The sequence below is a fragment of the Opisthocomus hoazin genome, chromosome 2 (assembly GCF_030867145.1).
Source record: "Opisthocomus hoazin isolate bOpiHoa1 chromosome 2, bOpiHoa1.hap1, whole genome shotgun sequence".
Lineage (NCBI taxonomy): Eukaryota > Metazoa > Chordata > Aves > Opisthocomiformes > Opisthocomidae > Opisthocomus > Opisthocomus hoazin.
The window spans coordinates 62,045,079-62,072,952 of record NC_134415.1 but is presented as its reverse complement, the minus strand read 5'-3'; the positions used below and the strand labels follow the sequence as shown (position 1 = coordinate 62,072,952).

At 42.5% G+C, this 27,874-nt stretch overlaps 1 protein-coding gene across 1 annotated transcript in view; it reads right to left on the bottom strand.

Annotated features, from left to right (window-relative positions):
- SYNJ2 (synaptojanin 2) overlaps window positions 1-24,067 on the bottom strand; it is a 71,430-nt gene extending 47,363 nt beyond the window's left edge. Inside the window, exons 1-4 of the mRNA XM_075413873.1 lie at window positions 23,621-24,067; window positions 12,481-12,567; window positions 3,128-3,398; window positions 563-788 (exon numbers count right to left, since the gene is read on the bottom strand). Of these exons, the coding sequence (XP_075269988.1) occupies window positions 563-788; window positions 3,128-3,398; window positions 12,481-12,567; window positions 23,621-23,741 (705 nt within the window). The 5' untranslated portion in view covers window positions 23,742-24,067. The remainder of the gene's footprint in view (window positions 1-562; window positions 789-3,127; window positions 3,399-12,480; window positions 12,568-23,620) is intronic.
- Between the last annotated feature and the right edge of the window lie 3,807 nt (window positions 24,068-27,874).

Here is a 27,874-nt window from a genome sequence, read left to right as displayed (position 1 = left end):
AGCCCATTACTTTATAGAAAAATATTTCAAACTAGTTCTTCTCCAACATTCTACAGCATGGGAAACATCATGAATTTTAGAAAAAATATACTTTAAAATTCCTGCAGAATGTATAAAAGTGCGACATTTATTCTGGAACAGATCTGAAAACATTCTTCTGTTTAATATATGGGCCTTATGACTGCTAATTCTAAGCAAGTTCCATGCATTTGAGAAACTTACTGTTACACATGTTGATTTCGCATGAATTAACACACAGAGGTCTCTGAATGGTTTAAAAATCCATGTCTATATTTCACTATAACATCAACTGGCCAGAATTTCTCATTCAGGAAAAAAATCAAAAGTATTAGTGAAAATTGTGTGCACGGAAAAGTCAGAAACACAGAACAGATTGCAAAGAAATACTTAATGGGCAAAAACAAATAGATATTATGCAATAATATTTTAAACATTCTTGGAAAAAACACTTGCTGAACTCCTTTAATTCTTGTTGGAAACTCTGCCCCGATTAAACTTGTGTGGACTGAATTACTCAAAGCTATTGGATACATCCGCTTACCTGCTCTGTCTCAACGAAGTTAGACACATGTCCGTCATCACTGACGCCTCGAATGTGAAACCGGGCACCAGCTCGCTCACAGCTGATGCGAGAGATGAGGCAGGCTTTCGCCTTCTTGTGGGAAGCATAAACAGTGCGAATGTCCACCACACCACAGATCACTTTCAGCAACCAGTCAGAGCAGTTCACCTGGTAGTGTTTGAAGGGCACATGCAATAGCTGGTTCCTGGAAGGTTCAACAACATACACATACATTACTGAATAAAATGAGACAGACAGGCATGGGTGCCACCCCACAACAATCACTAATTTAAGCATTTAATGTTTTGTGACCCCTTTTCTGTTGTACTTTTACTCTATCCAAAACCAAAACGTACCAGGGAGAAATCCTTGTGTACTACTACAGTGAAGAGAACATGGCAAATTTTAGTAGCACAGCTACCACCAAGGTGCTGTCCTTATATCTTGTACCTCTGTCTTACAAATTCAGATGCAAATGACACCTGTTTCAGCTCCAGAAATACATTCATATTTAGCAATCTTTTTCATAAGCTACAGTGCTGTTGAGCTAATTCCTTTTTGACCTGTACTGTCTGGATCTTAGCCTACACTACAGAATGAAGAGCCATTTTAAAGCCCACCAGGATTTTCAGAAAATTTTTTCCAAGTAGAAATGGGACCCATAAGTCAATGGACATATTGCAAAAAGTGCTACTAAAATTAAGAGGAATGTCTCTTTTAACCTTCAATTTATTTTACAATCAATAACCCAAGAAACCCATCACGCCTGGTTAACAGTGATGCTCATCTCTTCTACTGTGATGGTTTTCCTCATTTCTTTTTTCAAAATGTGCCTTTAGTCACAGGTGAGGGCCCTTTTATGATCATTTATTGCTCAACAGCAGATCTGTACAAGAGTTATTACATCCAGCGAAACCCCTGAAGAATTGTTCTTCTAGGGTACAGCATTGCTCTGAAAAAGGTGCAAGTCATTCTTACATTTTTAAACTAAATATGTAACTGAAAATGCAGCTCTAAAACAATTTTTGGTATCTCTTCCACATCCTTCTCCTAGCTCTACTCACAGAGTAAGTCCTCACTCAGACAAATTCCAGTAGAATATTTTGGTTGCTGCAGTTGATTTAACAGGCAGTTGGTGTTGCTTATAACTAAGGTCATCTGGCACTTTTCATCATGTAACCATTTATCCCATTGTTTACTTTTCTCAAGAATCTATTGTTTGGTCTGCAATGTTCTATATCACATAATTGCCTCAAGGTAAATTTTCTTTGGAACACCTTTTTGCCCTAAATGTGATGTTGTCATCATTCATGTTCTACAACATACAGGAGATTGGAACCTCCGCAAAGGTAAAGAGAGTTGCTTTAAAGGTTGTTTCTTTACCAAGAGACACTGCCACCTTAGGAGTTTCATCACCGAACACATCTCACTTGTGCCGTGTGTCTAACTTGACATGCTTGGAGAGCTTTTTGAGAGGGATGCATAATTAGCACAGCGGAAAGCCAGTTTTATATACCTCTCTTCTGAGTTAAACTCAAAACACTAGATCTTACCAGTCAAAATCACATCATAGCTAGAAAGATTATGTAGCCTGAATGAACTATGTTCTCATGTTTATTTATCATCCATTATGAACTTTTTTGCTTATTTAATAGTCACCTACTTTGGGCCACAAGACTTACCACACATCCTAGCAGCACACCCACATTTAACTCTGTCAGTTACTTTCCACCTACATCATACAACCCTCATTTATTTCCAGTACATCTATGCTTCCTGTGTGACTATCCTTTTGTTTAGAAAACAAAAAGGAGGGTATAGGAATACAAGCATTCTGCCAGAACTTGTAAAGCAAACAAACTGAATTACACCAACAGCGAACCCACCTAGTGAAGACAAAACCCAGCATTTATGTGTTTTCCACTCAACCAATACTTAACCACAACAAGAAATACTTTTTCTTTGCTTTATAAGCACAAGAAAGTAAGTACAGAGCAGTGTATCACAGGATTTTCCTTCTGTGCAACATACATTTACACTAAGCTGCGAACAATATTGATATTTTCAAAATAAAAACTAGGGCACATTACTGAAACATTAAACTACAGACTTTAAACACATACATTTCTAAGAAATAAAAGATACTTCAGCACAGATGACAGGATTTATGAACAATTCAAGTGCATGTTTCTATTAGATAACTTTTAAAGCAAATTATTACCAAGGACTGCAGGGGAAACTATTCATGACATAGACATGTTTCTGCACTGTGAGCAATACACCTTGTGTTTCCTTCTTAAAAACACAAAGTGTCCAGTTATTAGAATTGCATTTCACTATCAAATTAATTTTAAACAGAAATTACTTGTTTGACCCAGATTAACCACGAATTCACTAAGACCATGTGTCCTGTAAAAAGACATGACAATGAAACGAAAGGAGGTGCACCTGAAATGTGTATGTTTATTTCCCTATAAGAATGTTTGACCAGTAAGACACCAAGTGGGGATGACAGAAGACTTTGGTGTAACATGCAGTACTAACCAGAAGAACGAGTTACCAGATTCATAGTGGTTATCACCCTGCTTCTGAGCCCGCACAGTCAGGTCAAAATTTGAGCCTGCATTAGGCCAGGAGAAATAGAACATCCCAGAGTTCAGTATTTTCTTCAAGGCAGTAACGCGCTCCTCCTCCTTGGTTTCTTCCTGGAGAGGACAGAAATCTGTTGCAGTAATTTTGTAAACTTCAGCGTCCAGGATTTTTCCCACCGACGTACAGCCTGTCACCAGGACCAGAAAGTGCAGTCGAGTGTTACCTAGAAGGTGACAGATAGTTACAGAAGGGTTACAGGAGGACACAGACTATGCCATTTCACATCAGTCCCGTCGCGTGCAATGCTGACAGGGCTCCAGCAGAGGCCAGTATCTTTGCTTCAGAAGAAAACATACGAAAAGGCAGGCCTATGTTCATTTACATTTCTGAATTCCTTCTGACTGCAAGTCAGTGAATGCAATTGCATAATATTCCACAATATTTATATATTCCCATCCTTTGCTGCATTAGAGTGTGTTTTTCCCACTTACTTTATGAATTGCAATGAGCTTGGTGCTGGGACGCTACTCAAAAATCAGATTTCACCACCCTAGAAAACTACAGTTTTTATTGGATTTGACTGAAGGTAAAAAACTGGTCATTTATGAAATAAAGTGTATTCCTCACTACAGATTTTTCAGCTGACTTCTGACTTTTAAAGATATGAAGCATTCAGATTTCTTACAGGCTTCAGCTGAAGCTGAGTGTGTTCAACCATTCAGAAAGTTTCAGTGTTACCAGTTCTTCAGATTTTGCTTTTTACGCCACAGAAGAGTATACATGCTTAGATGACCAAGTCAATTATCACTAACCAGAATTCCAGCTCTCATGGCTGTGAAGCAAAATGTGAAATCATGAAGCAGCTGAACTTCAGGGCCCCGAAACTAAAAGGTAGATTTTGAAGCCTGAGAACACCACTCTCATCAGATCTCATGTACACAGTAGAATTTCAACCTCTGCTCATTCTCTCCAAAATGATAAAGTAATTAAGAAACAGTAGAACAATTGTTCTGAAAACACTGGTTTTGCTAGGAAGAAACTGTTTGATTTACTTAAATTGGCCTCTAATGGAGACAATGTTATCCTAATCATTCCAGTTAGTAAGAAAAGGTAGAAGTGAGCCAAGATTTATTGCTCTAGCATAGCAGAAACAACAGCTGACCTGCCAAGAGCAGCTAATTAGCTAAGGGCACAGTGACAGTCTAGGACAGCATGGTTTCAGACAGCAAAACGAACACTTTGTAGGACCACTCTTCAACCTTCCACAGTGGCCCACTGTCTGAAAATGCAGATTAACTCTCATACAACAACTGGTTCGTTTTTTTTTCCCTGAAACACCAGCAGGGAAGTCCTTGCTTCCAGATCACCAGTTTGTGACAGAAACTTGAGTTAGGGGTGGTTTTCAGCAGGGCCAGCATATTTGCGTAGGCACATGGGACTGGAATGGCAGGACAAGGTGGGAGATTAGATCTTATTCATTCCATTCTGCTGACTCCAGTTTTGCATAAAGGCCAGTGTAGGTGGTATTTACCAAATAGCTCTGTTCATCACATTTCTTTCTGTAACAAGGGTGTGCTGTGTTCTTCTTGAGAAGTACGTCTTCTGCACTTTTCTAGATGACACCACAGTGGAGGGTTAGAAATACAAAAAACCTGATAGCTTATTCCTCCTTTGCACATGGGTGTGCATAATTATAAAGGATTAAGACTAGGAGATACATCAGTGAACACCATGGTAGTTCATACCTGACTAAAGACTGTTCTGCAGCCTCCAGAAGGGGTTAGGAGGAGTTAGCTGTCTCTCAGGATAGCTAATAGCTTCTGCGACTTTGTTGAAACCATGCAAAACTGATCAGCTCAAAGTAAACTTCACTCATGAGAATCTGGAAGCAATGGTACAGAAACACTATTAATATGCCTTACTATCAGTCAGCTTGAGGCAAGAAAACCAGTAGCAACAAACTCGGAGAGCTGTCTGGCTGGGACTCTGAGACAAAGAATACAAGCACTTTTATTGGCTTCAGTAACCTTAAACTTTCAAAGAGGGTTCAGAAGAAATTGAATGGGAAAGTCAACTTTAAAATAGCTAAAAAGAACAAAAATTTAATGGTAGTGGACTTGTTATCTGCGGTTCTGTCCTTTGAGAAGCTTTTAACTGGTGCAAAATAACTGGATCTAAACATAGCAATTCTTTAGTTCAAGAAGACAATGAATAGGAACGAGGCATGACAGAAAAGCCAATCAAAATTACACATAGTTTTGCCTTACCTAGAAACTTGCTATCCCTTAGCAGAGACTCAAGATTCTTTTTACTACCTCCTCCACTCCACCACCAATCCCCAAAATGGAAGACACATTTACACATGCAGAGGTCCAGCATTTCTGCTACCCCAAATCACTAGCTAATGAGCTCAAAAACAGTAATCACAGCTAAGAAGCTTCTGCATTGTCCCTGAAGTGTCAGGACAATTATATCTTTCTGCAGCTGTGATCCTCTTTTTTGCCGCATGTAGTAACCCCACATGAGAGAGTTGGGGTTGTTCAGCCTGCAGAAGAGAAGGCTCTGGGGAGATCTGATTGCAACCTTTCAGTATACAAAGCAGGCTTATAAGAAAGATGGAGAGACTTTTTACCAGAGCCTGTAGTGACAGGACAAGGTGTAGAGGTTTTAAACTGAAAGAAGGTAGATTTAGATCAGCTATAATGAAGAAAATTTTTACAATGAGGGTGGTGAGACACTGGAACAAGCTGCCTAGAGAAGCTGTGAATGCCCCATCGCTGGAAGTGTTCAAGGCCAGGTTGGATGGAGCTTTGCGCAACCTGGTCTAGTGAAAGGTGTCCCTGCCCACGGCAGGGAGGTTGGACTAGATGATCTTTAAAGGTCCCTTCTGACTCAAACTATTCTATGATTCTATATACACAGAATAAGTCTCCTTACAGTACTCCAAATTATGGAGCAGCCTTCATCCTTCATGCACTTCATGATGCCTTTGAACAGAGGCAGGCTGCCAAAGGAGTTTACAGTATTACGCCTCACACTTACAGCCCAGAAAATTGGAGAAAGAAGTAAAAGAGACAAATGTATTTAAGCTACAATAAAACTAGCCTGCTTTGCCACTTTGTCCTCCGAGGCTGCTCTATGAGCTAAGGTGGTCTTCAACCTCTCCGATTCGCTTAAATCACAGGATATGCTACAAAACAGACAGAATGCAGAAATCCTGTAACACCACAGCCCCAGCTTAACACAAATCTCTCTGACTATGTGCCTTGGAAAAAAGTTGCAAGCCCTGTGCCCTCATATCACCTTCATCCCAGGTGACATTTGGACAGTGTCCCTAGGAATCAGCTCTGGGCTATCACCACCCTGTCCGTGGAAGGAAGATCCTTGCCCGATGCGCGTTCTGTTCTTGGCACAGGGAGCAAGCTGATCACAATGTCCTATTGCCAGTGCTCAAACCCCATTTTTTCCACACACAAATGTAGCCACAAGGTCCTGAGCACAGGCAGAGATCCTGTTAGGCCTTCACCTTTTTAGAACATCAGACAGCAAAATTAATGCTATTAAAACACTACTCTGCTATTCATCTTTTAATCATGTCTTCATTATGGTCTAAGAAATTACCCACCACTAAGATATACAGCTAGACACAGTGAAATACAGCTTTCCTCGTCTTCCCTTCTTTGCCATCAAAATCAGTTTATGTCTGGGAGCCTCTCCTTTCAGTCCCAAACCTTTTTTTACACACTGTTTTGTCCCAATGTCTTTCCCCTCAACCCAGGCTGCCAATGTTTTTAAACATATTGATAACTACATCGGACAAGTTTGTGATGGAAATGATAACTGCGCTACCTCCACTCATGCTTTCACTTAGGCATTTTGTCAGACTGAAAATGCTGTTCCAAGGAATAAAACAAAAGCATTATATATCCAAATAGTACCCAATATGGCAGAAACCTAACATTACCAGCCACAGGAAAAATGCTTCTGCTTATTTGCCAGTCACCGAAAGACTGATTATTATCACGGGTATAGTAAAGGCAAAAATCAGTCCATTTACTGCTAAATTTAAACTTTTAAAAGTCAATGTAGTTTCTCTTCTGGTATGTAAATGTCAACAAGCCATAATCTTTCCTGTTGAGAATACCTACTTAACATGAAAACAGATGTATCAACCACAACCCTACCTAAAAGCACTTAAAGTTAAGGGCAGAAATTGCTTCAGTCAGGACGGAGGTTACTACTGGAGCAAGTGGTAGAAAAAGGAAAATTAAAGTCAACTTGCTCCATTTCTAAAAATTGCAGATGCTAAGTTATTTAGTAATTGTTCATTCATTGCAAGGAAAACAACATTTTTAGATGACAAGAATTTACAAAAAAATTCCTTTCATTCCAAAACAATTTGTTTTTATTATTCAGTCAATCTCACAAAAGAATGTAAGAAAATGCATTTCTGGTTTACCGAACCCACTTCCTCAGCCCCCCCCCCCCCCCCCCCAAAAATTTAAAACCGAACGAAAACCAATAAAAAACCCTGCTATTAACACAACATGGAATTTCCTATGGTAGGTGGATTTGTGAGGCAACGGCACAATAAAGAGAGGATTCTTTCTTCATTAAATTGGTTTTGCTGATCAAACCATGAAAATATCAGAACTTTAATGCAATAGATCAAATTGAAACACCCAGACATTCCTCAAAGCTAGAAGGTATTTCCCCTTAAAAGAGTCCAGACTATTCCATTAATCCCTGCAGCCTCACTTTTCAGACTGCAGCTCACTACCATCTCCAGTTCTGTAATTATATTTAAAATACTGCTCCTTTTAAGTTTCCAGTGAACTGGAAACTGGTTTTATGCAAGCAGCTTGAAGTACCAGACTAACACCAATCACAACAAAAATGCATCACATGGTCCAGTCAAATTCACATGGCGGCAACATTAGGAAGCACATTATGAGGTTACAAGCTTTGAAATGAGTTAAACAGTATTTATGTTCTGCCCAGAATATCAACAGCAACATGGAAAAAAAAATACTAAAGCCATGAAATGAGCAGTCATCCCTTAAGTGTAAGCTCAAATAAATCAGGAAGCTGAGTTTTACAACGTTGGCAGTGCATCCTCAAGATCAAAGGGAGAATTAACACTAAATCAATTCCCTAAAGTCAGTGGCCCTGCCAGTACCACCACCTCAGCCAGTCTACAGAGGCTTCCTGCTCTCAGGAGCTCCCTGCATATCTGGAGCAGGAGACAGGCCACACTCCAGTCTTCTTTCTTGAAACAGGAGTGAGCCCAACAGTTCCTATCAAAAAAAGTAATTAATGGAAATACACCGGGTGGAAAATTTATGATAACTTTCCCTTGCTTTCATGTGCAGTACAGTAGCAGAAAGTATGTTATATTCAGCTGACAGCTGCAAAGTGCATGATGAATGGGGCCAATAAAATGCAATCCAAAAAAATGGGAAACTTCTTCCTGTGAAGTGATCAAGGCTCCAGCTCTGGCTCTTACGCTTCACTTCGTACCAGCAACATCAGCTGCAGACTGTTTACCAAGGCCCTCACCTCAGAGAAAAACTTTTTTTTTTTTTTAACTTTTCCAAGCAGTTTAATGTGCAGTCACGCTTCTCTGTATTAGCTTTCTAAACTTTACAAATAGATGAGAGTGACTTAAGAACACAGGAACTGCAACTGATGCTCATACCTGTGGAAATGTCCCTCATTTCCTCAGGATGCAATCTGGAATGTTTTAAACAAATCTCTGAAATAATTTTAGACCGAGAAGTGAAGTGTTCCTTACTGGTCATGCTTTATACAGCAACACATGAAAACATGAAAAAGCAAGACTCACCTACAGCACTAAAGAAAAAAAAGAACCTTTCAAGCTTATGCAACAAATTCTGTTCTCGGGTAGATGGGTATAAATGTTCATGCATTGTGACCAAGACCATTATTTTGCCCCATTACAGCTCCAAATCACCACAGCCATCTGTAAAGAACACTTTCGAAGAAATGTAAGAAATGTTTTGCTCACAGCTATGTGTGCTGAATGCCCTTTTATCAGGTTGCAGAAGGGAGGCAGAGGATGGAGAATATTTGGCATAGAAACAAGACAAAAATAATGCATCCATTTTTTCAAAAGCTCTTCTGAAACTAACTGCCTTAATCCAAGTTGAACAGGAAACAGTTCTGGTACGTCACACCCTACAATAATCAGCTGCAGTGTCTGTATATAACCTGTCTACATGACTCAGGGCAATTGTTTCCCCTGCAGTTTATGGCATGACTCCAGAGCTGCTTATTCTGAGCTGCAGTGAAAAGGAGGCAATATTCAATTCTTGTTTTGTCCTTCTTAAATGTAAATATTTCACTCAAGACTGCCTTTTCCTTTTAAAAATGAATCTGCTCCAGTTTATGCCCTTTCTCCATTCCAACACAGTCACGCCATTGCCTTCTGTTTCTTCAGCCTGTTCCATCTCCACTCCACACATACCTCTGCTTTACTTTATAGTCCACTGAAAAACAATTTGCAAGGTATTTTTGCCTCTCATCTGACTTCAAAATTAGCAACAGAACACAGCAGAGGAGCAGAGTCTAAGCATCTAGCTGAAAATCTCTGGGGAAATCTACAACAGAATTATGAAACAAATGGAGGTTTTCCAAACTAGAGTTTTAGTCTCAAAGACACTCTTTCTCCCTCTTCTAAATACAATCACATATTAGGAAATGTTCAAAAGGAATAGAAAACGGGTACTTAGTTGTCATTTTTGTATTTGAAACTTCTTCCTTTTAACTACACATTGTATATATGCAAGAACAAGAGTACATAACAGTCAAATTAATTTAGAATGCCTCCCCAAATACAGCAGCTGTATTAAACTAAACAACCTATGTGGTGATGGTGTCAAAACACTACCTTATATACAGGTACTCCTTCCTGACACCACAGTGCCTAAAACAAACACTGCAAAGCCAGCTCTTATAACACTTTATTTAAGATGTATTTGCTAGATCTTCTTTGGCAGCAAAATCTTGGCTGAGATACAGCTCAGAAACACTGTACAATTCATTCTGCTGCCATCCATCTCACAAAAGAAAGCAGAAAAACTCGGTGAGTCATGTTAACAGACATAAGTACATGGAAGTGAACATTATTACTGGTGGGAAACATTAACTTTGTGAGTCAGATTCACATATTTCATCTACTTTCTTCTGAAAAGCACGATCTACTTTGGCAGGCATACAATGTGATTTATTTGGATTCCTAAGAAGTGATATTTACAGATTAATTAAAGTGCTCAGAGACATCTTTCATGTCTTGGAAAAAAGTCTCCCCTTGTGCTCTACAAATACACTCTTTTAATATCCCAGTGGAATGTATTTTCACAAATATTTTCAGTTAATCTAGTACTTATGGTCTGTAGGTTTCCAGTAGTAAGAAAAAAATGCTGATACTCCTGAACAAAGTCTATGTGATCACTGATGCTCAATGAGGAGCTGGCCAATTACGCCCTTCTTTGCAGTGGCTAGAATACATTATATCAAAAAGAAAAAAGTCACATTGCATTCCTTTCTAGTATTAATCTTTTATGTAAGCAACAGCTAAAGGGATGGACTTTGTTTATATATACGAGACGGAAGATCTAACCAAGACTGTGAAAAAACCCTGGGCTACCTCTTCAATGGTGAGATGGCATGCAATCATCTTTGCTTTTTTAAACACGTTCAGTAGCAGAAAATGTTTGCTTACCTTTGCTTAACGTTACAGCATGACTCTCCTGACTTTTCACTCAAACACATTTAGAAGTTTGCCTCCAGTAGTTAACTTTTTAATCCAATTACCAATAAATTTTAACAATCCTTTCCAAAGGAAGTCCTGTACCAGGACTTGTAATTTAATACTAGAATACGGTAGGTGCAGTGACAAAGATCAGAGAAGGAAAATCTCACACTTCAAGGGCACTGAAGTTCAGCAGGTGTTGTTTAAAAATAAATAAAGACATGGGAAACACAGAAATAAAATGAGAAAAGAGAAAAAATATGGCTGAGAATATTTCATACCCCATTTGAAATCATTCACCTTTTAAAATGAAGGCTAAAATAGAGTATATTTAGTTCCCATCACGTGCAAGAAACTACCCTCATCTGTAACTTGAAGAGCTTGAATTCAATTGCTACATTCCTTTACTATTATAACAGGATTCATTTGACTCCTATGAAGAAAAACATGTCCAAGTGCCAAGAAAAAGTAACCACAAGCCTTCCATTTTGAATTAGGTTAACAAATTGATATTAATCTTCATAGAAATGCCTAATTAATGCCACAAGAAATAAAACAAACAAGAACCCACGTCCATTTAAAAAGACCAAAAGAACCTACAGTTTTAAATTATGACACAGAAAGCTTTCAGATTGCAGTCGTCTCTTCAGATCAATCTCAAGTCATATTACTCATGCTATAAAATGCTAAGTGGGCTATAAAAAGTAACACTTATATCTACTGGTCTAAATATACCGGTGTTCACACCACCACTGCCTTTGGCAGATTCCTTGACCAAGCACCAAGTTACATGGAAAACAGTCTTGTCATTTCTCCAAGTCAAAATTAAGGCTTACTGTAAGAGGACCATGGGAACAAGGCATACAGTGTGCTTTTTGGTTTAATGTATTTTTTCATCAGTGAATTTGCGGTCTGCTGTGTAAGGTACTACTACCTTCAAATCCATGACTGCAGTTCTCTTCCTAAATCATGCTATTTCCATTAACATTCCTGTAGGCAGTGTAATAGCAAGTCCTTTGCGAAATCAAGATTCCCAAACTGTACATAAATTTGCAGCAATGACAATAAATACTCCTTACTGTACTAGCTGAAGTTAAAGGCCTGCTTCTACAAATTCTTTTCCATGTGAACTACCCAATTAAAGGCAACTGGGCATTATAGCAAGGACTGGGAATCTGTAGTACTGCTGTCTCAGATGACCATGATTAATCAGTGTTTAAACATGATCCTCCAAAAAAAAGTAGGAAATCATAGCTTGCCTTGAATAAATAGGGTCAGGGAAAAAAACGGCAATGACCTTCAGGCAGCTAAGAATGTTAGACAAAACGAAAGTGAGAAAAAATCCGAAATTCTTACACTATCATTTAGTGATATGCTTTTGGCACAGCATAGAAAAAGAAATACAACTTTTCCAGACTGTACATAACAAGATGTGATTCGCTTTCACAAATTAAGGAACTGGACAACTTGTTGCTGTCTTTTAGCATTGTCTGGGTATTTTATAATCTCAGCCATACACATGGCCACTTACCACATTTAAGTTGAAGCTCTCCTAAGCAGCCGTAAGCCTCCATAAGTTTTTCATATTGTCCTTTAATTGCATCCTTTTCTTCTGGAGCTGAGAAACAAAACGAAAGGCAGCAAACCTTAGTTTTCCAGTCATTATAATACTGTCAGACTGCTATTGGCTACACCAATGCTTCCCAGTTGATTTTGCTCAGTAAACAAAACTACACTACAAAGGTAGGGTTAAAATGATATAAGAATACAGTAATTAAAAAGTGATGGGACAGAAATGTATAGCCTCCCCACACACCACCCTGGAAGAAAGCAAGGCACTCGCTACCTTTCCAAACAATGTGATCATTAGTAATGTTCTTATTCTACGGTACAGACATCACATCAGTTTCAGAATAAGTAAAGAAATACACAGGCACATGTAAACTTTACACCATTCTGAAATAAGAACAAAAATAATAATTTGTCTGGCCATAAGCTAAAATATATTTTTTCTTGATGTGAAAAAAGAGATTGTTTCTGCTTCCAGATTCTCACAGCCTAATTTCAGACAGAATTGGATTTTTTCATGCAAGATAACGTAATTTGATGTAGACATAACATCAGATGTTGACTTTGAGAGTAATTAACTTATATTTTAGTGAAGTAAGAATTAGCTGATTAAAAGTAAATAAAGGGTCAGATGCTGATGTTAGATTTATGTATTTCTGCAACAACCGACTTTAATGAGCACAAACTGAACATGTAGATATTAAGACAGCACATGGCCCAAACTTGTCACTGGCTACTTCAAAGTAAAACCAAAGTGCTTCCTGAATGAGTAAGTCTGCGGTTTGTATATATTTCCCAGTGAGGAGTAAGGTTAGCCTCACGACTGAGGAAAACAGGCTATAACCCTCAAACGCTCATTTACTTCTCAAACCACAGATAAATAGCAACATGGTACTTTAGGAGGTTAGCTAATACTTTACAATCTTATGCTCCTAATAAACTTCAGCAGTTAAAAAAGTCTGAAACGTCTAGGACAAACTGAACTACCTGCTATGGATGACAGAAAACAGACAGACTTATCTTTATAAAACTCAAGAGACAAGTAGCTCAGTGAGAAGTGTGGAAAACAAACAAATATCCCATATATCCCTGACATTTTGAAGTGAAAGGAAGGACAGTTCCACTTGCAAAATTCCTTAGCAGAGGCAACCCCCAAAGGAAATCAAAATACGTTTGTCTCAATTTTTGAACCCATGACAAATAAGGAAGACTAGTTAATTTTTTCTTTATTTTATTTTTGCTATCAGACTTTCACAACCTATCTATCCTGCTTTCTTAGAAACACTGAGTGAGTCAGGAGAAACTAGTAAAATGTTGATACCACACACATCAGTGAAACAAAACATAAGCAAAAGGATAAAGGGATTTTTTATTGGGTAATGTAAAACTCTGGACAGTAACAATTTAAATGTTCAGTAACAGCACCTCTTAAGAGCTGAGACTTTGGAAGCTCAGTTCTCTGGCACTTCAAAAAAATCTTCCTCAAAAATAGTTTAGATAGACTATAACAATGTTTGGTTTTTTTAAAAAAAACTCCCTGTCATGCCTTCCTTATGTATTAAAAAAACCCAAACAGGTTAAAAAAAGTGATGTTTCACTTTCCATGGCATCTTCACAAAGTAGAAAAGAGCAGCAACAATATACTGACTTCTTTGTTAGATCTGTTCTCTGCCTTAAAAGTTAATCCTCCTTCCCTTTAAAATAAAAAAGGAAAACTATAAACAAAATCCTTGCTCCAAATATACCACCTTTAGGAAGAAGTAAAGAATGACAGAAACAGCAAGCAATTCAGATCTCAGACTGATCCAGGAGCTCGCAAACTTGCAGGCTAGGCACAACCCGAAAGCATTTAAAAGACACCTCGAAAGCACTGTGATACTCTTCAAAACAGAATTATAGGTCGGAAAGCTGGCTGTTAAAGTGTCTAGTAACAGCACGATCCAAAAGAATGGAATTTATTTCAGCATGGAAATAAGCAACACACAACTCCTGCCACTAACAGCAAGAAGCACCTGACACCGGCACGGACAGATGTCACTGACGTTTCCCAGAGTGAGCCAGTGGCATCACACACACATCAGCTCCTGGCACGGGACCCTTCCAAACAGACAGACAAATAGCTGCAGTTTGCCAGCAGTGGTACAGAAACATCCCATCATTCTGGGGAAGCCACTGAACAGAACATTTGCCTGCACAGTAGCATCAGTCAGGGCGTCAGCATCAGCAGAGCTGCCTGGAAGGGAGGAGCAGGCTCCGGGCACGAAGCTCCAGGAGGACTCTGGGCTGCGTTGCCACTCTTCTTGGCTAACAACTTGCCAATAACATCTACTACATGGCAGATCTGTTACTTGTCCTAGGGTTCATTTTGCTCCCTGAAGCACTTTCAGAAACCAAAAAAGTGACAAGGCGATCTTTCCTTGACACTTCCATGCACTCTCTGAAGACACAGCACACCCTAAAACCACACCTGTGGATAGTCCAAGAGGGAAGAAACATGCCAGACAGACACAGCTACACCTGCGGGTCATGCAAATGGAGAGGCCAGAATGTACTAGTGCATACAGACCAAATTTGTGTGGCAGAAAAAAAATACATTTTTTATAGATACTGGTGGAATTTGAAGACTCCTGTCCCATCATACATGGGGTGACTCCTTCACCCCACAGAGCTCCCAGCGACCGCAGTGCTGCCTGCCTCCATGTCCTGCCAGTGGGGCAGCGGGGATACAGGCGCCATCCAGCCAGCACCGGGAGGTCCTCGCTGGATTCTGACACACCCCAGCCAATTTCTTTTCCTTTTTTTTGAGGGGGTGAGGATAAGGAGGGATAAGGAGGAGGACTCCCCAACAACTGTTACAAAAAGTAACACATAGAAAGGATGACCAAAGTGTGACTTTAAAAGGACATCATTGCAGAGGGCTTGAGCCAAGTTCATATCTTATTATTAAAAAGAAATCTTTATAAATCTTAAAAATTTCTTCTTGAAATCTCAAACAACTGTCATCAAAACCCAGTCTGAAACCTCTCCTAGAGTATTCACAAACACTGCTGGGACACAAGAGCCAGAAAGAGAGTGACTAGACAGAGGATGTGCTACTGCCTTTGCTGGATGAAGAAGAGCACTAAACCAAAAATTACTACAAAACTCTACAGGATTGTTGACGAACAGGGAAAATATAAACCATATGCAACAAGTTTCAACAATGTTAAAGATACTGTTTTAGCAACAACATTTGACAGTTAGATGTGTCCAAAGACACAGCACTTTTCTGATCAGTAATTTCAAAACGATTTCCGTGTTTCTCTGCTAAACGTTCGAAAGTCAGGGGGTTTATTCTGCAACAGCTTTCATAAAAACTCTGAAATGCAGAGGCAGTGAGAGTGATCTGCTTGAAAACCCAGTACGAGGACTGGATGTTTATACTCTGCTCACATGTCAAATCCTTCATTTTTCAAGCCAGACATCTTGAGATACATACATACCTACGTATATCGTTAATGCACAATACTGCTACTGAAGTTGATGAAACTCACCAAAAAGTTTTCTACTTCGAGAACAGGTTGAGTTTGCAAATACACAGTGCATTTGTTTACTACTTAGTAATAGCAATAGGTACTAAAAAGTACACATAGTAATTACCAAACTACACTAAAGCTTTTCATTAATATTTTTAGTAATCTTTCCTTCCACTAAGCATATAATTGAGTATCCACCCCTCTGCAATAATTACCACCACCGCGCTGTGTTCATTACAGCTTTACAGAACTGCACACTGCCTGCATTCCTGAAGCACTTTTCTTAACATAAATTATGTAAAAGCTCCAGATGCAAATTATATAGAAGGTGGGCATGTTAACTCGAAATTTTAACCCTTGCAAAGCAAGAGGCACCCAATAATTCAATGAAACTAAGCTATAATAAACTCGATTAAAAGTGATCTTTTTCCGTGCATAAAATATTTGAGAACCAAAGAAAAACACCACGAAAAGACCTATAAGTACATGTACCACATGGCCTATCCAAGTGTGACTTCCTGCTTGTAAAGGCTGCAAATTCAATTTAACGGCTGGCAGGAACTGGCCAGACATACGCAGCTTCCTTTGTTCACCCCTTCCTTAGGGCTGATCCCCCAGACTTCAGCAGGAACCAACACGTGTCTCAAACGTACGCTGCCCAGAAAGGTCAGAGACCGGAGGGAGAGGGCAGAAAGGTACCATAGTTCCAAGTCCAGTGTTAAGGACAGACACTGTAATACCTACACCTTAAAGATAAAACTGAAGAAAGAGCTCTTGAAGAAAAGACTCTGGGAGCAGGTTACAGATTCTGGCTCTCCCCTCTGATTCTTCAGCCTGATTCTGGAAATAGACACCTGCTTAGCTGTAGGTACTGCTATACATATATATTCTGTAGTATTTCTAAGTCCTTTTAGAAACATGGGTTTCATGTGATAGGGTCTCAGTAGCTTGTTTCCTTTATTTGTGTTGTTAGCATTTGGGGGAAAGAGGTGTGAATTCTCCCCAGAAAGACCAAACCTATAATCCAACAGAAATTCCACACACAAAAAAAACCCCACCAAAACACAAGAGGGAAAAAAAAGAATATATACACTACTGTCAGTGTCTTACCTAGAAATATGTTCAAGGTCTGCTATTATATGAGTTTAGATAATTAACTTGCCTCCAAATTCTGTTTTCTGTCACCCGCAGCACTTTGTTGTATTTTCATTTATTTTCATTATCTTTCATCTCTAAATTCTTCCTGTTCACATTCAATCTGAGCTACACAGGCATTATGCAAGTCAGACTGTATTCTGAAATACCATATAAGCCAAGCAATACAGAGTTGGGCAGAGGCCTGCGTTCAGAGTTACAGTTAAGAGAGTCATTAAGCAGTATATTTACCAATTTTCTAGCAAGTGGTATTTCTGGTTGAAAACACAACAAACAAATCGGGAAACTGGCATCTTGGAAAGGTCAGTTCACTGGCTTTCTGTCTTTGATTGAGAACATTCTGCTTCTAGTGAGGACTTACGATTTCATACTTGCATGTGTATACATGAATCTATTCATTCACAATCAAAGAAGAATGGACTCCTAAAACCATCAGGTTTCTACTGGCCAGCCCTGTGGCCTGCAGGCAGTCAAGAACATAAAGATAAAAGGCAAGTCCCTAAACCATTTCTCTGGAGCTTGACCATTATCTTTACGTGGTTCCTGTCATATATTACATGCATTAACACAGAAACTTCCAGCCACTACGGACATAAACCACCAAGCAGAACTCATACCTCACAATCACTATCAGTTTCCTAGGATAGAAAACAAGTCTTGTAATCTACACCCTACATTTACAGCAATACTTATTCCCTCTTATGTGTACCTGATCCCCATTTCAACAACAGCATCAGAACTGCAACAGACACTTGTTCCTATAACCTATAGCTGTGAGTTTCAGCCTGAGAAACCGTAGTTCGCAAGTGCCCGTTGCCAGTGTGACTGTGCTGGCTTCGGCTGGGGTAATTTTCTTCATAGCAGCTAGAATGGAGCTGTTTTGGATTTGTGCTCAACGGTGTTCATAACACAGGGATGTTTTTGTTATCGCTGAGCAGAGCTCACCCAGGTCAAGGCCTTTTCTGTCTCTCACCCCACCCCACCAGCGAGCAGGCTGGGGGTGCACAGGAGGCTGGGAGGGGACACAGCCAGGACAGCCAACCCCAACGGACCAAAGGGATACCCCATGCCGTACGGCGTCGTGCTCACAGCATATAAAGCTGGGGGAAGACGAAGGAAGAGGGGGACGTCTGGAGTGATGGTGTCTGTCCTCCCAAGTAACCGTTACGCGTGGTGGAGCTCGGCTTTCCTGGAGATGGCTGAGCATGGGCCTGCCAGTGGGAAGTGGTGAATAAATTCCCTGTTTTGCTTTGCTTGTGCGCGTGCCTTTTGCTTTACCTATTAAACTGTCTTTATCCCTGCCCACGAGCTTTCTTACTTTTACCCTTCCTATTGTCTCCCCCATCCCATCAGGAAAGGGGAATGAGCGAGCGGCTGTGTGGTCCTTAGTTAACAGCTGGGGTTAAACCATGACTGTAACCAAGAAAAGCAAGGCTTCTGCTACATAGGTGACTCCCATTACAAGTTTTCCACAAATGGAAATAGTTTGAACACCACTAAACTACAGAAAACTTGACAAAAACTTGTGAAAAACCCCATGCATCAGTACAGGCTTTGGGCAAACCTGCTGGAGAGCAGCTCTGTGGAGAGGGACCTGGGTGTCCTGGTGGATGACAGGTTGACCATGAGCCAGCAGTGTGCCCTGGCTGCCAAGAAGGCCAATGAGATCCTGGGATGCATCAAGAGCAGTGTGGCCAGCAGGTCGAGGGAGGTTCTCCTTCCCCTCTACACTGCCCTAGTGAGGCCTCATCTGGAGTACTGTGTCCAGTTCTGGGCTCCCCACTTCAAGAAAGATGAGGAGCTACTGGAGAGAGTCCAGTGGAAGGCTACGAGGATGGTGAGGGGACTGGAACATCTCTCCTACGAGGAGAGGCTGAGGGAGCTGGGCTTGTTCAGCCTGAAGAAGAGAAGGCTGAGAGGGGACCTAATAAATGCCTACAAATATCTCAAGGGTGGGTGTCAGGAGGATGGGGCCAAGCTATTTTCAGTGGTGCCCAGAGACAGGACAAGGGGCAATGGGCACAAACTGAGGCACAGGAATTTCCGTCTGAACATGAGGAAGAACTTCTTCCCTCTGAGGGTGACGAAACCCTGGAACAGGCTGCCCAGGGAGGTTGTGGAGTCTCCTTCTCTGGAGATATTCAAGACCCACCTGGACAAGGTCCTGTGCAGCCTGCTGTAGGTGACCCTGCTTTGGCAGGGGGGTTGGACTAGATGACCCACAGAGGTCCCTTCCAACCCCTACCATTCTGTGATTCTGCGATTCTGTGACTGGATTATTTATTTTTTTAAAATTTAAACAAGAAGCTTTAGGAATACAGATAGAATAGGGAGACTAGCTATATAAATATCCTGACATATGAGCAAAAATGAGTCATGCTGTAGGGCTTATTATTTTGGATAACATATATTGCTTAGAAATACATTCACAACACGTTTACACAAATATTGGTGTTTGATTCCCATACCTCACTTAGTGGCATCTCTATCCACCTAATTACAGAACTACAGCTAATTGTAAACACTGAATGTATGTACAGCACAGAAACCGCATTCTGTACAAAAATATAGGTAGGTAAACAATTGCCACTTCCTGGTTTCGCATCCCTCCCTCTGCAAGGCTGTGTCCCGATTTCACTCAGCCACATCAGAGAACCACACACGTACCCGCAACAAAAGCCACAGAGGAGGCACAGAGCTGCTCCGCAGACTGTCCGCACCCCTTAACTCTATGTAAGTTTGTCTCTACTAAAGGCTTACTTCCCAGATCTGTGGAGAAAAGTCCGGAGGAAAAACTTCAGCCCTATTTGCAAAAACACGCACGGTGTAAGCTTGGAATTTCAGTATGTTCAAAAGACTATGGTCGTTTATGATCCACTGTAGCAGGTCGTGTAACATCCTTTAATAAAAACAACCGCAGAATCAAAGTGTTTACAGAAAAAAAAAAATCTATGCACCATTTGGCTCTGCCCTTGCGAAAACATATTTTTATGCTGAATTTCAATAGCAGAACACTCCCGATGACATTTCGCTGAGATTACCTACTATAATAAAGCTAAATAACTACATTTTCAGCACTTACAGCCTTAGTTTAGTTCAGTGATTGCCTTGACAGCAGTTCATAACTTCCTTGTGCAGCTCACTTCATCCATGAAGCATTAAAAACTGTAATGTGTTAAAAGTAGGAGCAGCATTTGTATCTATACTCCCTCTGGTATAAGCAAAAACTTCTAAATTGATGACAATTTTTATTCATCCTTCATGTCTCTAAGTTTCTTCCATAGACGTTCTAGTTCAGAGAATTCCCAAAAGAATTGCTTCAATCTGTCACCCATCCTTCTGGAAATGACTGAAGCTTCAGGGCTGCCCGTGGCAAAAACAGTCTCTTGAAAAATATGCTGTTAAATTCAAAACTGCGAGTTTTACCCTCCACCCCACGGTGACATCATGAGAAGAGGAAGAAAAACTCCTATCTTCAAAAATACTATTTAATTTATGATAGAACAGAAAACTGTTCTATTGATATTACATTGCTATACAGATTAAGTCCAGACCTTTGGGGTTACATAGCTAGGCTTCCCACTTTGATTTCTGATTCCCTGTTCTTTCTTAACAGTTTCTTAGGTTAGGTTTCCGTTACAGCCCAAGTGTTCTGGTTTTATAAACTGCTGACATCTCAGACAATTAGATATCTCCACAATACTTTCCCACTACTGAATAAAATATAACCAATTTACAGCTAAAATTGTCATCATGATCTTTATAACGTACTGAGTGAAGAAAAGGTATAAAGTCATCCGTTCACAAGACAGTATAAAATTTTTGGTTTACATATTTGAAAGGGTTTATTTTAATGATGAGCTTGCCAGAGGTTTACGGCCTGTATAGACACTGCACTTACACAAGTGTGTGGTTTTTTAGATCTGTTTTTTGTAACACCACTTCTTCTAGGATGATTCTCACTCTCTTATGCCACTTGAGCTAGGTTAAATTCAGCATCTGAGTTTCTTCTCATATGAAAACTATTATAGAAGCAATCGAACTTTCAGAAAAGTGCAGATGTCGTGCCTGTTCAAGGGCAAACACTTTTATTATTTTTTTCCATAATTACCATGACTAAAACCTGTTCTCAGGCCTTTGTTGTCCTTCCATGATCATTCCTCTCTACAGTTCTATTGACACAAGGCTGCTATTGCAAAACTGCATCAACTGTTGTACAACTTCAGTGTCCCAGGCATCCCCATCTGCTTTTAGTGTGGAAGTTTGCATAAGGCACAGCTGCATAACTCCTCCTCATCAAAGGTACAGAATTTTTTAAAAAATTTATTTTAGAAATGAAAACTAGACAGAGAAGACAAAATTAACACAATCCTAGGGCCAGTATATCTGAAACCACACGCCCAGAAAGCGCTCACCTTTCACTGCAGTGTTCTGTGGTTAGTACCAATCTACAGGCCAGTCAAACAAAACTGAATCGATGTTGTTTCTGTTACCACTCTGGCTGTGGGGCTTCCTCTTCACAAGTCTTGTAAGTTTATCATCACAATACCTACTGCTGGTTTTCCCTCCTTTTCTGGTCCCTTGCTGCATAAACAGCAGAAACAAACTAAACAGGCTCAACTGGATAAACTAGCTTTTCCCACAAATATAAGAACCAACCCAACCAAGAAAAGAGAAACCAAATGAAATTAAATGACAAAGTTATTAACATGGAGTAGGCTGGATGCCAACACATGTATGATTACAGTTATCTTAAGAGGTGACAATGGACTTTCAATAGGCATGGCGAACAGGCTTTACACTAGCCACTATACAGATCACTACTTCAAAATTCTCACACACATTATGTAAATTCTCTTATAATTTTTAGCTATAGCAATTCAAATTGGGGATAGCAACACTGGGGGAGAAAAATCTACTCTAAGCTGATGATTCCCTTACTTAAATATATTGCAAATAATCTTTGCAGCTACTGGTCACACAAATGGCTTGGGGTTGGCTAGATGAATAGTGGTCTCTCAATTTTACTCATGCAATTTGGCTTTAGGCAGTGGAGCTGCTTTAGATTTGTGTCAGAATAACACAGAAATGCAGACCAAAACTCGCTGATATCAATGGAGAGCTTTAATGTCAATGGGTTTCTGAATCGGGGGAAGTGAGTAAAATGCTGCTCAGTACTACCAGACTTTTCAGTTTGTCAGTTTATTGAAAACTGACACAAAAAAACCCTCGAAAAATGTAATACATTCTTCTCCACTACTACGAATGAATTTAATAAGAAACTGAACCCCCAGAGTATTACACAATATAAAATTCCAAGAAAATTTAAAAAAAAAAAAAGAAACCCACAGTGTGGCAATAACAGATCTTTATTGCGACGGGTCAAAATTTTCCCACTATCAGAACTATCCTCGTGAAAATCGGCTGCCACCTGATGACCTTTCTGGATTTCTTCATTCATAAAATCCCCAATACTTGAAAATTAAGCATTTTAGTCTGGATATCATGGAAGATTCAGCTCAGCGCACCTGGATCCTGAGCTGACTTTGTGACTGACATTGTACAAACCGCAACACGCACACAGTTCTTACTACAAGGAGTCCACAGCTCAAGTCTTCCCCTTTTCCTTTAAGCTGCTTGAACACGGACTCCTACAACACTGCCAACAGCGGCATAACCGCAAGAACAGGTGAGTATTGCACGCCAAACAATTTAGGAACGCAGCACAAGCACAGCGCGTTCCCCGCATTACCTTTTGCGCCTGACATTCTCAGTCACCTCCCTTCTCTGTGCCGGCCTCAACATTAGCGTGGCATTAACAGACGGGTGGCAAGCATCAAAACGCAAGACCAGACAACCCTGAGCACGTTTACGACTTCCACCGCCGCGGGCGAGACTCGAGCTCCTCCAGCAAGAGCCAGGCACTCCAGCAGCCACATCCAGCGCAGACCGCAACGGCAGGCATGGCACCACCGCAAGGAGCCAGGCCCTCTTCGCGGGACGCCAATCTCCAGTCAGCCGTCCAAAACCATCTCTGCTGTGAACTGGACGGCTCCACCGGTGGTTACCGCCCGATGCAGCCGAACAGAAAGGTCTTCAGGAGGCAGTGGGCCCCGTCCTTGCAGCCAGCACGGCTCACCCAAGGCCGGGGAGCACCAGGACGGTCAGCGCCCGCCTGGGCCCAGCGCTGCGCTCTCCCCGTCCTCTCCCCACGCCACGGGGGGGAAAAGTGTCCCAAACCCCCCGGGCATCGGCCGCTGCCGCCGCAGCCCGGCACCCCCTTGGCGGTGGCAGGCCCCACGCGAGTGCCGCAGCACCACAGAGGCACCAAACCCGCACCGTCAGGCGCGCCGCCGCCCCGCAGCCTCCCCTCACGCAGGGCGCGGGAAGCCGCCCGGCCCGGCCCGGCCCGGCCCGGCCCGGGGCACTTACTGAGCGCCGCCACGGTGCCGGCCTCCAGCAACAGGCAGTCCTGGCGGGTGCGCGCCTCCAGCAGGGCGCTCGGCCCCGGCTCCCGCTTCCAGAGCAGCCGCAGCCCTTTGCTCAGAGCCATGGGAGCCGCCGGTCGCGGGGAGCACAGAGCGCGGGGCGCCGGCGAAGGAGCCTCCCGGGGGGGCCGCCGGCAGCCCCTCTTCCGAGCGCGGACTCGCAGCCCGCTCCTCCCCGGCGGGAAGACGCCCAGGGAGGCGGGCGAGGAGGACGGCGGCGTCCCCTTCCCGGCAGCCGGTCACCTCAGCCGGCCTCAAGTGCCTGCGGGGGGGCGCCCGGCGGTGACGGGAGCGGGGAGTTCGCGGCTGCTGCCGCCGCCTCCCCCTCCTCCTCCCCGGGAGTCCCCGGCCGCGGCCAGCGGGGCGGGAGCGACCGTCCCCTTTCCTCCCCGCTTTCTCTTCCCACCCACGGTCCCCTGCAGACTTCCCAGTCAACTTTGTCCCTCCGGCTCCCCAGCGGCGGCTCCTCCTCCTCCGGGACAGGTACGAGCCGCCGCCGGGGCGCCGGGGCGCCGCCGCCCGCCCTGCCCGCGGGGGAGGGGAGGAGCGGCTGCCGCGCCCGGCGGGGCGCTGCGGGTGCTCGCCCGGCCAGGCCCGGCTCGGAGGCGCCGCTTCCCCCCCCGCCCCTCGGCGGCGCGTCCGGCGGCCGTCGAGCCCCCGGCAGCGCCCGGTCGCCGGCGAGGCGAGGAGGGCCCGGGATACGCGAAGTGCCTCGAGGCGCCGAAGTTGCCCGCCCCGCTCGCGTTGCCGGCGGAGGCTCCCGCCCGGGCCTGCCCCTCGGGGCGGCGGCGGGGCCGTTCCCGCCGACACGGCCGGCGGCGGAGCGCCTGGCCGCAGGGTGTGCAGCCCTCGGGGTTGACGAGGTGTCCGGCTGCGCCTGGGGAGCGCGCTCCCGCCCGCGGAGTGTGAAGCGTGGCGGTTAAAAGGCGCAGCGCGCTACTTAGGTTGACATGTAATTAAAAATGCGCCTTGGTGGTTTTTTTGTTTTTGTTTTTGGTTTGTTTTTTTTCCCCCCCTGATATTGCAGGATTCCCATCAGGAATCCCTGTTGAGACGGTGCAGGGTGAAGTGCCAGGTTTTTCCAGAGTTCAGCTGTGCGGAAGGGATCGAGGGGGTGGGCACAGGTTGCACAAAGGTGTTCAGATGAGAGATAGATCTGCTGTAAGTCCTGGGAGAATAGTGTAGTCCTGTTCATACACAAGTAAACCAAGCACAGTTCTAATTTGTTAACGTGGCAGAATTAATCCGCATGTTTATACGTAGAGAAAATGGCCACGTTCGGAATGCCCGAGCGACCCCCTGTCGCTGCTGTCCCACACAAGCACTGGGGCCGTCAGCCGTGGCTGGGACGTGACAGGCCCTGCCCACGCTGGACCCGGTGGAAGCCACCCTGGGAGCAGGTGCTGTCTTCCCGTCACACACCTCTGCTTTGCCTGTTTCACGGCCAGTAGTAATCTGAAAAAGGAGATTAATTTTAGGTATGTTTATGGTGCCTTCTTAAAACAGAAATCATTTTTTGAAAGGATCTGTAGGGAAAGTGGGGTTGGTGTTTGCATAGAGCTTTCTTTTTTTTCTTTCCCTAATCCTAAGCTTCAATACAGCATGTAGGGTGAGATAAAGAGTGCTGGGTAATGCAAAAGTAATGACCCAGAAACTGTAGAAATTACACGACCAGGAAGAAAAAGTGAGAAAGCACACAGCTCAAAGTTTGGGGGTTTTAGAGAATGTAAGAAAGAGTGTGAATTAACTATTCTTGACTTTAAACCAGAAAGGGGTGCCTTTCTCACAGCTATCCTATGGGAATAGCAGACGAAGAATCCGTTTATATCTTTGGCATCTTTCACCGTGACCTCTTTCCCTAGAGAAAAGTGCTTGCTTGAGATGAAACACTGAAAGTATCACTTATTCAGAGCTGCCTAAGACAGTTGTATCACATAACAATTTTAAAAGGTTGCTCTGGATCATGCACTTACTTATTTAAAAATAACAACAACAGAAAGAAACTCACTTTTTTGTGTGTGTGCCTTTGAGGAACGAGTCTTCCTGGTCCTCTTTAAACTCCATCAGGAGAAGGAACTGTCACTTGGAGGACACTGGTATGTCACTCTCAATTGCCCATGCTTGTAACTCATTAGTAATTTTTGTCATTAGTGCTTTTCACTGCAAATTCCAAGAACACACAATTTATGATTATTAATAAAAAACTTCGTGTCAGATTTGTTGAGCACAATACTAGAGAAAGAATTGGTGCAGGTGGGATAGTATTTTTTTTCAGCACCTCAAATCAATATGAGGAGATGAAAATGTGAGAGGAAAACTCAGATGAAGGTGGAAAATGGAAACCTTTAGCGGTGTGTATGACAAAGCACGGCTTCCACAGGTGGCTCTGTGAGTGAGTCCTTTTTAATCTGTTACGAACAGACCTTTTCAGAGGGTTCCGGCTGGAAAACATCCACAGCATCGAGATGCATTTTTAAAGGTGTGATGTCGTGATTACTGAAAAGCAGTCAATCAGTTCATTCAACTTTGTATCACAGGTCAGTTACCTTAGAGACATAAAACTGAGAAAATATCAGAAAATGGTGGAGAGGTGAATAAAGCCATACAATTTACAAACCCCCTTCACACAGAATGAGGTCCAAAGTGAGGGCTCAGACGGAAACCTTGCTGGATGTATTAGGGAGGTTTGCAAAGGTTTCCCTTGACTTATAGCAGTCAAGATCTTTTCATCTAACCAAACTGACTACATTTCTATGCGTGAAAGTCCATTTTTAAGGGAAAATGTTGAATCAACAGACCATCTTTCATCTGACATTTGGAGCTGAGCTGTCTTTTGCTCTGGAGCATCTGTATGAGTATCATGGAAACGGATGAATTCCCATGGTCATTTGAGGAGTCCCGCAGGTGAACTCATTCACTTTTCTACAGAATCTTTTTTCACCCAGGCCATACACCCTCATTAACTCCTCAGCATTTTTTTTCATTTCATCCTCCTTTAACAGCGGATTTTCCCTCTTCTTTAATCTTCTGCCTTGAGAGTTTCATCATACTAGTTTCTTTACCCCTCTTCACACTCCCATCTTTGGTTCTTTATCGCTCTTTCTACGTCTCAGCAGCCACAGATATTTCGCTCTGCTTTCTGAATGTTCCTCCAGCTAAATAGTGGGAAGCGATCTTCTGCTGTCTCTGCTGCCTTCAGCTGGGAGCAGCAACAGGTCGGTGGGCTATCTCTACCATTCTGCTTACAGCGAATAGTGGGAGTGTTTTGTGGTGAGGAATGTCTCCTCAGCAGCAAGAGCTCCTTTGCTTTCCTCTTCTCCTTCCAACTCCTGTCTTTAGAGGAGGGGGAGGGAAGGGAGATCCTTCTCTCTCCGTATCAGAAGGGGAGGAATCCTTAAGATCTCATGTATGCTGACTGCAGAACCGTGTGAAATACAGTTCAAATGAAATTGCAGCACTGATATGTTAGGGGGCCAGCCTCTTTGGTAGGAGGATACAGCCTTCAGCTACTAAATAAATCTTGGTTCATGTTAACTCACCTGTGGCATAAATTGTGTTCAGTGTAATGTCCATACTGTGTTTATACATATTTTTAAGCACAGTTCTTTCCCTATAGTTAGAAATTCAGCTGTTAGGTGAGCCGTAGAAATCACCTCAGTGAAACCTCTGAACACTTTTATCTTCTTCCAAGTCATTATTCAGTTTGGTTCACATTTCCAACCCCTGCCCCTCCCCAGCCCCCTGTTTACCTCTGAAGCATTCGATGCATTATAATGGCTCCTGCTCCTAGGTCTTTATGGTAATAGATGTTCAAAGAGTCTGGATAACTGCCTTAATGAAAAAGAGTCCCGCATGCTGATCTTAGCAGGTGGCATTGTACGTTTGTCTGGACAGAGAGGCGCATCAGAAGAGAAGTAACAGGGGTGTTACAAAGCAGAGTTTAGCAGAATTGGGGAAAGCAGGGTGTACAGCTGTCTGCCATCTGCCTGGAAGAGCTGTGTGAACCCCATACCCTAGACTTTGGGGCACAGAATGGGTGAATGTCCTTGTAGTGTTACTTGTTTGTATATGCTATTGAGTGGTCTTTGTAATCACAGAATCACAGAATCACAGAATGGTAGGAGTTGGAAGGGACCTCTGTGGGTCATCTAGTCCAACCCTCCTGCCGAAGCAGGGTCACCTACAGCAGGCTGCACAG